The 15729-nt window shown below is 34.6% G+C and overlaps 1 protein-coding gene across 1 annotated transcript; it reads right to left on the bottom strand.

Annotated features, from left to right (window-relative positions):
* Positions 1–10342: 10342 nt before the first annotated feature.
* LOC134273252 (uncharacterized) lies at positions 10343–13599 on the bottom strand (the record flags this gene model as incomplete). The annotated part of the gene is made up of 3 exons (XM_062755439.1): positions 10824–13599; positions 10649–10714; positions 10343–10564 (listed from the first exon to the last, which is right to left on the bottom strand). Coding segments are annotated over exons 1-3 (3064 nt in total), but the record flags the coding sequence as incomplete, so codon positions are not given.
* Between the last annotated feature and the right edge of the window lie 2130 nt (positions 13600–15729).

The following is a 15729-nucleotide window of genomic DNA, read 5'->3' as shown; positions in this document are numbered from 1 at the left end:
TTTATTTAATGACATTATTCATATGCAAGTAAAAGATATACAAGAAAATGCGAGATGCTAATAAATGCAGCTGACAATCTTTATTTTCTCAAGATAATTTTTTTTTAATGAAATAATTATAAATTCTACAGACAAAACATAGGAAGAATGAATGATAGCTAATTATCAGATGACATAAGGGGACCTAAATTTTTTATGAATGAAACTTTTAAAACGTTACTTGTAAGTTGTATATGTTATATCTGCAAATTCTACCTAGCTGCGCTCTTCCGAGGGGGGGGGGGGGCTGTCTTGAATATAGACTTGTAAATTACTATTATTTTGTAGATAGAATTAAGCCTTATCATTTTCTTAACTTTAAGAAGAGTGCCTTGTTATATAAATGTCATGCTCATTTTATGTAGAATGTAAAACATTGAAGCGGAATTAGCATCCATTTCAATAAGTGAGAAAGGTGGGGGCTAGGTTTCTTAGTTTTCAAAAAAAAAAAAAAATGGGGGGCGGGGGATAAGACGCACACACATGATATATGTTTCATACATTTTATTTGCTAAAAACTCGAGTCTGCAGAATCAGAGAAGGTTTTTCTACAGGTCCATTCCCCATCACGGGGAAGACCTTACCTGCACAATGGCACCATGTGTATTACCTGCGCAGCCTATTAATGAGAAAATGAAATGAATATTTTTTAGTGTTTAAGAAAACGTTGAACCTACGCTTGCGAAAGTTTTAAGACATTCAAAGATATTTAATTTCTTCTTTATCAAATCAAGAAACTGGTTATACGTTAAATCAGCAAATAGGGGCCTTCACTTATGTCATGAATATCACAGAAAAAGATAGAAAGAAAGACAAAGAAATTTAAAAAATCGACTTTTAATCCCCTTTTTCGCGACGACCGGAAGAATTGACGACGGACAAAATGTTGTTCGACACATCTTCAAGTCATGATCTATGATATCCGACACAGTAAGCTTTCATATCTTAAGATGTTCGGGAGAAATGGACCGGACAAAGGTCATTTCCAGAAGTTGGTCAATACGAAAATAGTAAGAATACTAGAAACTCTTGTTGCTACAGCAACAAAGAAGGTCTTCCGTTCTCCTCTATTAATCTGTAGGCAGGATGTTTTTTTTTTATTCTAAAGAAGACAGACATATCATAAACTAGTAGACTAATTGTTCAGTGAACAGTTATCGGCCTTTCCACTTTTTTAAGGATTTCAATATCATTTGGGCTGAAGAAAGTAGAAAAAAAGCAAAAAAATAAATAAAACAGCAATATTCTCATTTCTATACAAGGATTTTAGATCGGGCTCGTAGTTGGTATAAATATACTCTAAACAGACTTCCAGGATTGTACGAGTCGACTCGGGGATAACCACGATTTCAATGATCACGCAAAGAGAGCGCGTTCAAAACATTGTAACACGCTCCTAGGTGCATATGTCAGCTTGAATGAGATTGTTTTCGAGTTAAGATGTAAGGGGTAGGGTCTGATTAAAATTATGATATACCTAATAATATGAATAACATGCATTTGATCTGCGCATCAAGACGGAAGCGTAAGTGAAAACGTTGTGAAATGTCCCATGTGTACCTGCATCATATGTGCATTATACGTGTATTAAAGAGATGTTTGAAAAATATCCGATTTTAGTTGTTTTATGTTTGAAATGAATGGCGATAAATTATTTAAGAGCATGTGAGAAACATGATCGTGAGCGAGAGATGCAAGGCAGTATGTAATTATAGAAAAGGAAAACAGAGAATCGGGTTCGGATTTTAACAATCCTGACCGAAATAGGTATGGAATATGTGTGTGGATTAAATTCAATGTAAGTAGCATAAATAAAATTCCAAATAGGTATTTCTAGATGGGAAACACAGGGAAGAAACGTGTATTGCTTTTTACTATGCTTAACGTCGCTATTTCTTATAAGATTGTGTTATTCTAGAAAAAAAATCAAATTTAAAATGAAATCAAGATTCATTCAATCAATATTAAATCTAAATAAAATTGAAATAAATTCCACATACCAAAGAAAGCTAGAATACTTGGTATTAAAATGTCGTATTAAAGCAGGAGAATCGAATGATATTAACAACAAATGAAGAAATAGCCAATGCAAGCTTTAATTCATTTTATGCCCATCAGAATTTAAATTTCAGACAGAAAAAAAATGCAGTTTTTGCCGATATTCCGTAGAATTTCATTATACTCAAGAGATTCACCGTAAAACTCTTAGGACACTTTCTTTAAGGTGTCTTCTACTCAAATCCTTAATCTTATGTCGATATGTGGTGTCTTTTCAGAGGTAGAAGTTTTTTCTATGTTGCGACTGATTTTTTTAAGGGACGGGGGGGGGGGGGTGTATTTCATAAGCATTTGTTAAAATGAGAGTTGTTAATACCTCCACATACTTAAGCTTGATTGTGACCTTTGGGTCAATGGGATCAAAGGTCAAGGTCATTTATCAAGGTTAAAGGTCACCAAAGAGAGAGAGAGAGAGAGAGAGAGAGAGAGAGAGAGAGAGAGAGAGAGGTAAACTTGAGATTAACACTTGAAGCTGAATCTAGATAAAGGTAATAAATATTTCTCTATTACGTTTTGAGTAAGGGTCAAAGGTCTCATTTTGAGGACAAGAAATCATGTGACCTGTAGAAAGTAAATTTTAAAAGAAGATATTTGAGGTTACTCTAGACATTTGCAGTCTGAATAAAATGTCCCAAAATCATTTCAAATACTTTCTTATAAAAGATATTTATGGGATAGTACGATTCTCAATTTATGCAATTTTTCTCTCATAATTGGAAGTCGTCGTTTTTTTTTCCAGTGGGACTACATATCTTAAAACTACATATAAAATGCTATAAGGTAATACTAAGAAAGATTCCATTAAGAAAAAATTAAATTTATTTGATCACTTCCTGTGACAACCGGAAGTGACGGCGGACGATCTTAAACTCAAAAGATGTGTCTACTCATCAAGGTCTACCATCCCTATTAATTTGGTGTCTTAATCTCTTACCGTTTACGAGATCTAGCTATGATTTTGAGGACAGGAAGTCACGCGACCGGAAGTGAATTTTACTGAGATATTAGACATTACTGTAGACATTTGCAGTCTGAATAACATATCTAAAAATCATTACAAATACTTTAACTATAAAAAAAGTTTTAAGGGAAAGAAAGATACTCAAATTATGTAGTTTTTCTTTTTTAACCGGAAGTTGTCATGTTGTTTCCGTTGGGACTGATACATTTCAAAACTTCAAATAAGATGCTATAATGTGATGCAAAACAAGTTTCAAAAAAGAAAAGTTGATTTTTTTATTTCTTTGATCACTTCCTGTGACGACCGGAAGTGACGGCAGACAATCTTACCCCACATGGTTTTGCCTACTTATCAAGATTTATTACTCATACAAGTTTGGTGTCTTAATCTTTTACTGTTTACGAGATATAGCTATGATAATTTCTGATTTTGAGGACAGGAAATCATGCGACCGGAAGTAAATTTTACTGAGATATTATACATTACTGTAAACGTGTGTAGTCTGCATAACATATCCAAAAATCATTACAAATACTTTATCTATTAAAAGTATTTATGGGAAAGAAAAATACTCAATTCATGTAGTTTTTCTCCTTGAACCGGAAGTTGTCATTTTTGTTTCCGTTGGGACTGATACATTTCGAAACTACAAATAAGATGCTATAATCTGATGCAAAAAAAGTTTCAATAAAGAAAAGGTAAATTTTTCGATTTCTTTGATAACTTCCTGTGACGACCGGAAGTGACGGCGGACGATCTTACACAAATGGTTTTGCCTCCTAATCAAGATCTACCAGTTGTATAAGTTTGGTGTCTTAATCTCTTTACGTTTACGAGATCAAGATATCATAACTTCTCATTTTGAGGACAGGAAATCACGCGACCGGAAGTGAATTTTACAAAGATATTTGACGTTACTGTAGACATTTGCAGTCTGAATAACATACCCAAAAATCATTACAAATACTTTATCTATAAAAAACATTTATGGGAAAGAAAAATACTGAAAATATGCAGTTTTTCTCTCATAACCGGAAGTTGTCGTTTTTGTTTCCGGTGAGACTGATATATTTCAAAACTACAAATAAGATGCTATAATCTGATGCAAAAAAAGTTTCATTAAAGAAAAATTGAAATTTTCGATTTCTTTGATCACTTCCTCTGACGACCGGAAGTGACGGCGGACGATTTTAACCCGAATGGGCTCGCCTACTAATCAAGATCTATTACTCATATAAGTTTGGTTTCCTAATCTGTGACCGTTTCTGAGATATGACTCAGACAAAAATATTTTGAAAAAAGCGGAAATCGGACATATCTGACGACCGGAAGTGAATTTTGAAAAACTGAAAACTGCATTTGAAAGATATTTTTATTGTCTATCATCTCTGAAAATTTCATGACAATCCATCCAGTCATCTCTGAGAAATCGTCGAAAACAAAAAGGGAAAAAAAAAATAATAATAATAATAAAAAGAAACAGTAGAATCACTATAAGGTCTTCCGTCTGAAACGGAAGACCTTAACTAGTGCTAATTGTAACGGGGACCGTTACAGATGTTCCCCAAACGCTCCCCAACTCCCTTTTATAGTCATATTCCCTGTAAGCGTAATTAAATAAGACAAACTCTATGCATTTGAGACTTTATCAACGTTTACCCAAAAGTGTACTATGTTCATTCAAATTTTATCATTGCACACTTGCGCATGTGAATGCATGTGCGTAATGACCATATTATATTGTCTACACAATCTATATATTTTAATATGCTAAATATTAAAGTATTTAATCCAAAAGTATAAAAAAAAAAGCCGCTCATTCAAGTGTATTTTTAATTTTACCCATTTCACGTGCACGCAAGTGCATACATGAGCATGGTGACCATACCTTCTTGTATAAGTCCAATACATCTATCTATGTTCTAAATCTCACCCCGTTTGGTTCAAAACCAAGGGAGTTATAGCTGTTTAAAGTTTTAGCCAATCAGATTGCAGCGCACGTACACGCACATGCATGCATGCATGTGCATGGTGATCATGCCTTCTTGTAGAAGTCCATTATCTATCTCTGTGCTCCAAATCCAATCCTGTTTGGTTGAAAACCAAGGGAGTTAAAGCTGTTTAAAGTTTCAGCCAATCAGATTGCAGCGCACGTACATGCACGTGTATGCATGTGCATGGTGACCATACCTTCTTGTAGAAGTCCATTATATCTATCTATGTTCCAAATCCCATCCTGTTTGGTTGAAAACCGAGGGAGTTATAGCTATTTAAAGTTTCAGCCAATCAGATTACAGTGCACGTGCATACACATGTTTTCATGATAATTGCTATATATCTTGTTGTAAGATATCGTAATACATGACTATGTTCAAAATTTCAAAGGATTTCGTCAAAAAACAAGAAAGATATTGAGACTTTAGTTTCAGCCAATCAGAGCAAAGCGCACGTGCATGCGCGTGAGATCTTGCTATTTTCACCATGTCATCTTGTCTATGCTACTAATATATCATTACAATATGAGTTTCAACGCATTTCATCAAAAATTGAGAAAGTAAGTCTATATCAATTATATTGATTATTTCTTGTGTTGCACGTGCGCGCTCTTGCAAGCACGTGCGCGCAAAATGACCTTGACTAGGCAAATCTACATAACATGTCTACTAACCCTAAAAAGGTTTTACCTACATCGGATGAACAGTTTACAAGATCATTCCCGGACAAAAAAGTACCCAGGAAGAAGAAGAAGAAAAATAATAATAACTAGAAACTCTTGTTGCTACAGCAACAAAGAAGGTCTTCCGTTCTCCTCTATTTATCTGTAAGAAAGATATTTTTCTATTTAAAAAAAAAAACAAATTGCAAAAAAAAAAAAAAATTAATTCCTCCATCTGTGCTCGATCCCAAAACCATTAGTATGAAAGTCGGACACGCTAACCACTGTGCCACCAAATTCCACAATATTTAAGGTATTGTGTAAGCTTATTATTTTAAGGTTGAAGGAAATAGTTTCGAAGTGAAAGAAATAGTTTCGTAGTAAAGTCCCGGTCAAATTTCTTAAAAAACTGAGATATTGGCTGTTTGATGTGATATTGTATGTAGGAAAATGATTAGAATAATTATGGGACACTTGCAGTGCAGCAATGACACTTAGCATATACAGAGTTGTAAAAGCGAAAGTAATACACGTGGTCAGTTGCAAAGGAAAAAATCCCGGAAAAACAGTGAGTCATGGGCATTTTTTCAACACCATATCGTATCAAGCGGGGTAACTGCAATTGATTTAACCTATCTAAATTGCATGGAAATTTAATTGATATGAAAATCGCCATTTCCAAGATTCGATCGATTCATATTTTAATCTAAATAAAATTGAAATAAATTCCATACACCCAAGAAAGCAAGAATACTTGGTTTTAAAATGTCGTAATAGAGCAGACGAATCGAATGATATTAACAACAATTGTAGAAATAGCCGATGCGAGCTTTAATTACTGTTTATGCTCAGCAATAACTAAATTTCAGACAGAAAAAAAATTGCAGATTTTGCCGATATTCACTACAGTTTCATTATAGTTTAGAGACTCACCTCAAAACTCTCAGGACACTTTCTTTCAGGTCTCTTTTTGCTTTTATTCCGAATCCTATGTCAATATTTCGTGCCGTTTGGCTTGAAGACGTTTTCTCTACGTTGCTGTTGATTGTTTTGTTTTGTTTTTTTAGAGAAGAGAGGGGATATTTTATAAGCATTTGTTAGAGTAAGAGTTGCAAATACCTCCACGACCTGCAGCTTGATCGTGACCTTTGGGGCCCAAGTACAAGGTCATTTATCAAGGTCAAAGGTCAAGGTCATCAGAGAGAGAGAGAGAGAGAGAGAGAAACTTGAGATAAACACTTGAAGCGGAATCTAGATAAAGGTAATGAATATTTCTTTATTACTTTTTGAGAAAGGTTCAAAGGTCTATTTTGAGGTTTCTCTAGACATTTGCAGTCTGAATTACATGTCCCAAAATCATTTCAAATACTCTTATTATAAAAGATATTTATGGGATAGTGAGAAACTCAATTCATGCAGTTTTTCTCTCATAACCGGAAGTCGTCGTTTTTGTTTCCAATGGGACTGACATACTTCGAAACTAGTAGTAAGATGCTATAAGGTAATACTAAAAAAAAATCCTTAAAGAAAAGTTTAAATTTTTGATTTATTTGATCACTTCCTGTGACAACCGGAAGTAACGGCGGACGATCTTAAACTCAAAGGATTTGTCTACTCATCAAGGTCTACCATCCCTATTAGTTTTGTGTCTTAATCTCTAACCGTTTACGAGATCTAGCAATGATAACTTCTGATTTTGAGGACAGGAAGTCACGCGACCGGAAGTGAATTTTACTGAGATATTAGACGTTACTGTAGACATTTGCAGTCTGAATTACATATCCAAAAATCATTATAAATACTTTAACTATAAGAAATATTTACGGGAAAGCAAAATACTCAAATTATGTAGTTTTTCTCTTATGACCGGAAGTTGTCGTTTTAGTTTCCGGTGGGACTGATATATTTCAAAAATACATATAAGATGTTATAATGTGATGCAAAAAATGTTTCATGAAAGAAAAGTTAAAAATTTGATTTTTTGGATCACTTCCTGTGACGACCGGAAGTAACGGCGGACGATCTTATCACAACTGATTTTGCCTACTTATCATGATCTACCATTTATATAAGTTTGGTGTCTTAATCTCTTACCGTTTACGAGATCTAGCTATGATAACTTTTCATTTTGAGGACAGGAAATCACGCGACCGGAAGTGAATTTAACAAAGATATTTGACGTTACTGTAGTCATTTGCAGTCTGAATAACATATCCAAAAATCATTACAAATACTTTATCTATAAAAAATATTTATGGGAAAGAAAAATACTGAAAATATGCAGTTTTTCTCTCATAACCGGAAGTTGTCATTTTTGTTTCCGGTCGGACTGATATATTTCGAAACTACATATAAGATGCTATAATCTGGTACCAAAAAATATTCATTAAAGAAAAGTTGAAATTTTCGATTTTTTTTATCACTTCCTGTGACGACCGGAAGTGACGGCAGACAATCTTACCCCAATTGGTTTTGCCTACTTATCAAGATCTATTACTCATATAAGTTTGGTGTCTTAATCTCTTACAGTTTCTGAGATATGACTCGGACAAAACTTTTTTGAAAAAAGCGGAAATTGGACATATCTGACGACCGGAAGTGACTTTTGAAAAACTGAAAACTGCATTTGAAAGATATTTTTATTCTCCATCATCCCTGAAAATTTCATGAGAATCCGTCCAGTCATCTCTGAGAAATCGTCAAAACAAAAAGGCAAAAAAATAATAATAATAATAATAATAATAATAATAAAAAGAAAAAACAGTAGAATCACTATAAGGTCTTCCGTCTGAAACGGAAGACCTTAATAAGAAACAGAGTAAAAACAATATGGACCCAAACTTCGTTTGGGGAACATAACTAGAAAAGAAACTCGTTGCGAGCAACGAGAGGTCTTCCGTCTTATTCTGAAAAACACCCGCAAAATGAGCGGAAAAAAAGTGATCAAACTTCTTATGGAAACAAAGGGGATTAAACCCGAATCGCCAGCGTGAAAATGCTATGCGCTTACTATTACTCTATTGGGACCACAACTCTAAATGTATTTGTATATACTTCTGCAACAGTACATCTGTCTTAGAATAATGAAAGGCGAATCACTATTCATAATTTTGCGTCAAACGCCACAGGTAAATCTTTGCACCTTTTCTTTGGAATGTTACATTAAATAGGTGTGAAAGCTTCAATGGAAAGAAAAAAAGAACGTTTTTATAGCTAAAATATTAAGGTGAAGACAGTATAATTTACACATTTTACAAATTTCGTATTGTATATAAGCAAGTAACACTAAAGCAGTGAAACAGTTATGAATTTTTAACTTTTTAAAATTTACTGTTTATCCCCTAAGTGAACTATCCCGATTAGATAAGCTTTCATGAAAAGGTTGAAATGTTTTGCCGAAAAACATGTGTCGCCCAAAGACAGTCAAGGAATCAGATACCATTTATGCTCAATAATTTGAATCAGATCTTTGAGACAAGAATGTTTATATAAAGTTCATTTAGCGACCTTTAAAAAAATTGTTATCCTATTTTGTCTTTTTGTATTATTTTCATATGACACAAATGTGCGTGGGAAAAACAGATTGTAATTTTTATACATACTATATTCATTGATATTGTCCCCAGAAAAACTATAACTTATAACTATGATTTAAGATCTGTTGCAAATCAGAAAGTACCGGCATTAGGTATCGAATTTCATTTGCACATTTAGTCTTTTCTTTTTCTACTTTGAGAACCAGCCAAAACCAATTATAGAAGACGTTTAAGAAGAACACAGTTCGACACAGAATTGCAACGTAACTACGACGTGACAATCCAAGTATTCCTTTACATTTCATTTTTCCTTGTGTTACTTTCGTTCAAGCAAACGGTCGGCTGACTCCGTAAACCCCTATTGCGAAATGTCGGAGTTGACAGAGACAGCCGCCATCTTGGACCCGCTTCAAATGTTTAAATGCTAATATCTAGAGTTTCGATTTATCAATATTCAAACAAATTATATGGTGAGCATTATAAGAAAAGTTTCTATTAACATACCAAAAATGAATGAAAAATATTGAAAAACAAAAAAAGTTAGAAAATACGATTTTTTAAATTTGCATATCGTAACGAGCGGAAGTATTGACGACACACGAAAAGGTAATTCTGCAAACCAGAAAGTCACGAACTATCGTCTCCAATAATTCTCCAGTTCATATCTTTAGTCATTTTCGATAAAAAGGGACGACAAAATTGCATTTTAAAATCAGGAAATTGTCCATAACTTGGAAACAGAAATGAATTTTCCAAAAAGCGGAATTTTATATAAAATTCATCTAATGACGCATAATTCCTGAAAATTTCATTGAAAACGGCTGAATAGTTCTCGAGAAATCTCCTGCACAAAATTTTGGTCAAAAAAAGAATAATAAGAAACAGTAGAATCACTATAAGGTCTTCCGTGAAGACGGAAGACCTTAATAAGAAACAGAGTAAAAACAATATGTTCCCCAACTTCGTTTGGGGAACATAACAAGGGTGGGAATATATATATATATATATATATATATATATATATATATATATATATATATATATATATATATATATATATATATATATATTACGTTTTAGACCTCATCTCACCTCTAGAATTCTTCTGTTTTCCGGAGGATGACCTGGTGGGTGGTCTGCCATCAAGTGTATCCCATGATTCATTGTGAGTTCCGGAGAAAGAACTCAGTGATTTCAGCAATGGATGTCTGTTTGCCGACTGTGGAGAAGTCTGAAGAGATTTGGAGCTCTGTCTGGGAGACTTGCTGGTGGTTGGATTCCACTGATTTCGTATTATCCTGGATCCATTGAAACCTGAAAGACACTGAGGCATTAGGAACTTGCTCTATGCAAAAACAAAAGAATTTCAAGGTCTTAGACATGTTGGAGATTTAATACCATTTCTTGATGGCGGTCGTCTTGTTGGTGTCGGTGGAACAGATTCTGTCTGTATAGTATCATCAACTATTTTGAATTAAAATAAAACAATTTTAACACTGATTTGAAAAAAATTTACATTGGAAACATATAAAGCAATGCTTAATTTGTAAGAATGAACAATTAATTGATATACCATTGATTGGCTTTCTATTAGGGATGTGTAAGCAAACACAGGATTTGTTTCGCGCCCGGAACCAGCATTTGTTATCGTTGCTTTCGTCATCATTTCCTTCCAAAAGTGACGCAATAGAGTCATCCAACTTCGCACGACATGAAACTTCCAAGTCAATTATGGACCACTCTTGTTTGTATTCCCGAATGACGTGTTCTAACTTCTGTTTGAATATATCGTCTGCTGTGTCATATTCGTTCAGCTTTGGACCGTCACAAAAGATTTTCAAGATGAGTAGTGGTAGGAGACCAAATAAAATGTAAACTAACAGATGACCCCACCATGGTAGACGAGGATATACTATTTTAACTAACAGAATTACAGCTACAATATAAACTGCTAAAAGAAATGATTTGATCATGGCGTCATAGTAATGGTTAGAAAGAGATCCAGGACAAGCGAAGTGCTTCATGTAACATGTCTGAAAAAAGAAGTTTTTTGGGATGCAAGGTTCACCTTGGTCATCCACAAACTGCACTAAGTGGCGGGCTTTCCATTTTGGTACACCATTTCTAGTGGTAAAAACATGACAGGCAGCGCATCTTCCACAACCTCTGCCCGGTATTACTTGGTAACAACGGTTTGTGTCTGGAATCGTGTCATCATGCAAGTTTTTATTGATCAGTGTTCGTGTATGTCTCTCCAAAAGAAAGTTCTGAACTTTGTTGTTAAAATGCTGAAAAGTTTGTTCCACACGTTTCAGAAACATACATGCATAAAGGTATGTAAAAAGTACAATTAAATAATACTGTGCTAAGTGACGTATGTTTGCTACAAGGCATATTATGATGAGGAACAAAATGTCAACAATGATAAACGTTATGTCTATGAAGATTGGAATCGCACAAATTAGGAATGCTAACCAACCAAAGCAAATAATACACCACCAAAATCGTTCACAAGGAGATCGAGGGAAGGTTGCACCCTCTATGTCTATCTCTCCAACCTCGATTGGAGGAAGATTAAGAAAGCCTCTCACACATTTCTCACATGTATTTTTAGATTTTTCAAGAACGAGGTCCTCCATATCGCTTCGCTTGTCCTCATCGTTCGATTTTCTCACACACTTTACAATTTCTCCCAAGAATCTCCAGAATAATTGCAAGAACACGTTAATGGTCGACAACTTACAAAACAGAAGGACAAGTATGGCTATAAATAAGGACGTTAACTTGACAATCACCCACAGGAATATGTGAACAGCATTTACATCTGTTAAAGCATTGCTGGTGAAAGACCTCAGTAGAAAAGATGCCACCCAACTGGTTCCGACATTGGAAAAATGTTTCGCATAAACCAGGCTTCTTACAAAAATCCACACGGTTCTTTTCCAAAGTGTGTCATCTGCAGAAATTCTTAAAATAATCATCATCAACAGTGGCAAAAACCATACGGCAAAACATGCCTGGTAGAGACTGTAACAACCGTGAATAAACGATAAAGAGATCAGTTTTGTGGAATACAATGGCAGCATCATCGTCAGGTTATTATGTTTGGCTGCTTCTAGTTTATTTTTAACGAAATCTTCTTCGTAATCCCAATATACTGTTATAGCAGTTATTGGGATCCAGAAAGCGAAAAGGGCTGCAAACGCTTGCATCATGTTTCGTAAAAAGGATTCCCATGTGCTATCCTTAGATATTTTGCGTTTGCAGCAGTTGTGTAGAGACACGTATTCATCGTCAACATTATCTTCTTTTTGTTCAATCACTTTCTGTTTGCGTCCGTGCACGTAGCATTTGCATTGAAAAAGTCGGCGATAGAGAAAGGAGAAAAATCCTACAGGAGCCTTGTTTCTCCTTACCAGACGATCAGGATCCCCTTTAAACCAAACGGCCCTCAACTTGAAGTGCTCAGTTTTACTCATTTCCATGGTCTCTATGACGTCAGAGAGTCGGTGGAGATTCTCTCCAAGCTTCATTCGATGTTGATATCCACAAGAAACGTACTCAGTTCCTAGGTTAACAGTTCTTAATTCAGAAACATTAGGTGGAGTTGAAAAACGCTTTGTAATTTCAATTTCTAAAGGGGTTGTCAGAGAAAATATGAATTCCCTGTAGCAATGACGTTTTCTATATAGAGATGTTGGGATGAAACGTGCAATAAAGATTACCAGTATTATCTTCAATACGAAAATAAAACCAAAGAAGATTTCCACTAAGTAGTCTTCCTGTATTATTTGACAAGATATAACACCACTAGAATTTCTTGAGCAGCAATTAAATATTTCAACAGCAGTTCCCGATACATTCATAACTTCCTTTGCGCACACATTAATGGATTCTGAAACATGACTGTGGATGTGGTTTAAGACTAGCTGGCGTATCTTTACACGGAAAGCATCGTTCCGAAAATCACCAAGACAGTTACTTGGATTCTCCAAAACCGAAAGGTCGTTTGTTTGAAAGGAAGTAGATAATGCCCAGTGCGCAATTGGATTGAAAGTATTCACAGAAAAAAGAACGTTGCGTATTCCATCTTCAAGAACAAGCATCCAGTCAGTGGTGCTGTTTGTCATTTGATCACGGTGAACCTTGACCTTTAACCCGTCAACCTCGCCTCGTTTCAACATCAGCAGGGAGTTCAAAGGTAAACCTTGCAGGATCTTTGATACACACGGGCTACTTATGGCAAAATCTTCCCTTTGAGTGGTATTCAGTTTGGTTTCTGAGGACACACTTCCAAAGCGAGAAAATAATGCACCCAGTACAAAGATACACGAAATTCCACGAGCCATTTCTGTGAATTTTCCTCGTCAAGGATTCAAGAACACGCCAAGGTCCCAGGTTCGGTGAAATGCACGGTGCATTTCACCTACAATAAACTGACTTACCATATATTAGTTCGTAATCAAGTTTGACTATTTGTTGACAGAGGGTAAATTAATACCCAGATAATCCTTCACGAGTTACACAACGCAAGTAATCAAGCAAAGCACTGATTGACGGCTAAGTTTAAAAGTAAACCTATTTGTTTTAGACGGAATCTCAAAGAGTACCAAAGCGCAGAACAATAATACACAATATTCCGATAATAAGACAAACGATTTAAATAATAGGAGGGATTTAATTCTGAATGTACGTATGTATTCAACAGCGATTCCTTGTCTCGGACATGTATTGAGTTGTAATTCCATTGTTCTTTCAAATTGTTTCGTTGTTTTCAGTAAACATTTAATCTCTTATAACTAGTTGTTATATTTTAAAGGTGTTTGCACTCCAGAAAGTCTTAAAAAGAAAGTTGTAATTAAAAGCCTGATAGGATAAAATAAAACTTAATTACGTTGCTACTATAAATGCAGTGTCCGATCAGTTTCTCTTGTTTCATGAAAACGATGTTTCTGGACACACACACCCTTCCTTCGAATTGTAAGAAAAGTCAAACTTCTTATCGTTATAAGTAACCAAGAACCAATCAGGAACCCCCATTCCATTTGAAATATTTTTGATGTAGTCTAAGTTTGCTTACAGTGCAGGGAACTAATTTTGTTACAAAAACCAGCATCAGGATCAGCATAAGTAGGATCAGGATAGAGCTAGCATCAGCATCAGCATTAAAAAAAACAGCATTACTTGGATCAGCATCAGCAAGCAAAGGATAGAACTAGCATTGACCTATTTTAAAACCAGCATTGACCTACTTAAAATCAGGATTATCCTGGTTTACTAAAACTACAGATTTGATTTTCACAAAACGAAACCGCAAATAGGCATTCCTATATTTCAGTCGGAAATAAATACAAAGATTGTATTTCTTGCTGACAAATTAGCCAATATAATCCTAAGATTATTATAAAATTAATTCAATAGCAATAACCCCGTGATATTTTCAAATCTGAATCAGCTGATCACCAAACGCTATGGAGTCTACTGGTGAGGCCACGCCACGGATTGCTGATATTGAGATCGGAGAAAGGGGTAAGTAGTTGGGCTTGCACATGAAAAATCAGTTAAACAATATAATAAAAGTATGATATTGTGAATATGACTAATTACTACAAAATTCCATTGGGTTTTATAGGCATACGCATGCTACGAAGTTTTTCAATTCGAATTTCCTCTAAATTTACGGAAGTCAGAAATAAAAGTCACAGTGCATTTGACGAGATTATCTGCAGGCAATTAATCATAGACTGAGTTGTAATGAACAAAACATAATAATTAATCCAATGCAATAGTTGATTTTATGTTAATGAATCTGGTGTAAATATTTTTTAATGCGAAAGTTTTTTAAACTTTATAAAAACTTGTGCAGAAAAATGAATTTGTGTATGTACAAAAAATCATTTTGAAATAGCTAAAATAATTAATTTATGATATATAGGAGAGAGGACATGTGCTTGAAAATATGCATACATTTATTTTAAAACTTTTTAACTACATATTCTTTTCCTTGTTTGATGAATAATAGCATCTTCATAGTGGAAAATTGTGTATACAAAGTAGTTTGTATTTCCTTAGCTGCAGATCTGTAGATCTCCGAAAAAAATATATTGATAGACTGGAGAGCTACAGTGCCAGCCATTGAAAAAACTGTATATATTAATTGCGCACAAAAAAGTTTGCTGGGTTTTTGATTAATTCTTCCAAATTCTTACCTCAATTACAAAAAAGGAAAGATTTTTAAAAATTTCTTTATCCTCATTAAAGTACTCTCATAGTTGACATCAGTTGTCAACGAAGCGCATTGGACCGAATTATCTTTGAAACCAAAATGGCAGTATAAATAAGCAAACTGGTCGATGACTACAATATCAGGGTCAGGAGGACTATAGATAGTTTTCGATTGACCAAGAGTTACTTCCCGTTGGCCGCCATACTGGAGGTCCAAACGCTCATATTCCTTCATTGTTCAACCAATTTAAAAT

This window comes from Saccostrea cucullata, unplaced genomic scaffold (assembly GCF_032062105.1).
Source record: "Saccostrea cucullata isolate Sc308-1 unplaced genomic scaffold, CSIRO_AGI_Scuc_v1 ctg16153, whole genome shotgun sequence".
NCBI classification, from domain to species: domain Eukaryota; kingdom Metazoa; phylum Mollusca; class Bivalvia; order Ostreida; family Ostreidae; genus Saccostrea; species Saccostrea cuccullata.
The sequence above is the reverse complement of the archived record's forward strand: the minus strand, read 5'-3'. Positions and strand labels throughout refer to the sequence as shown.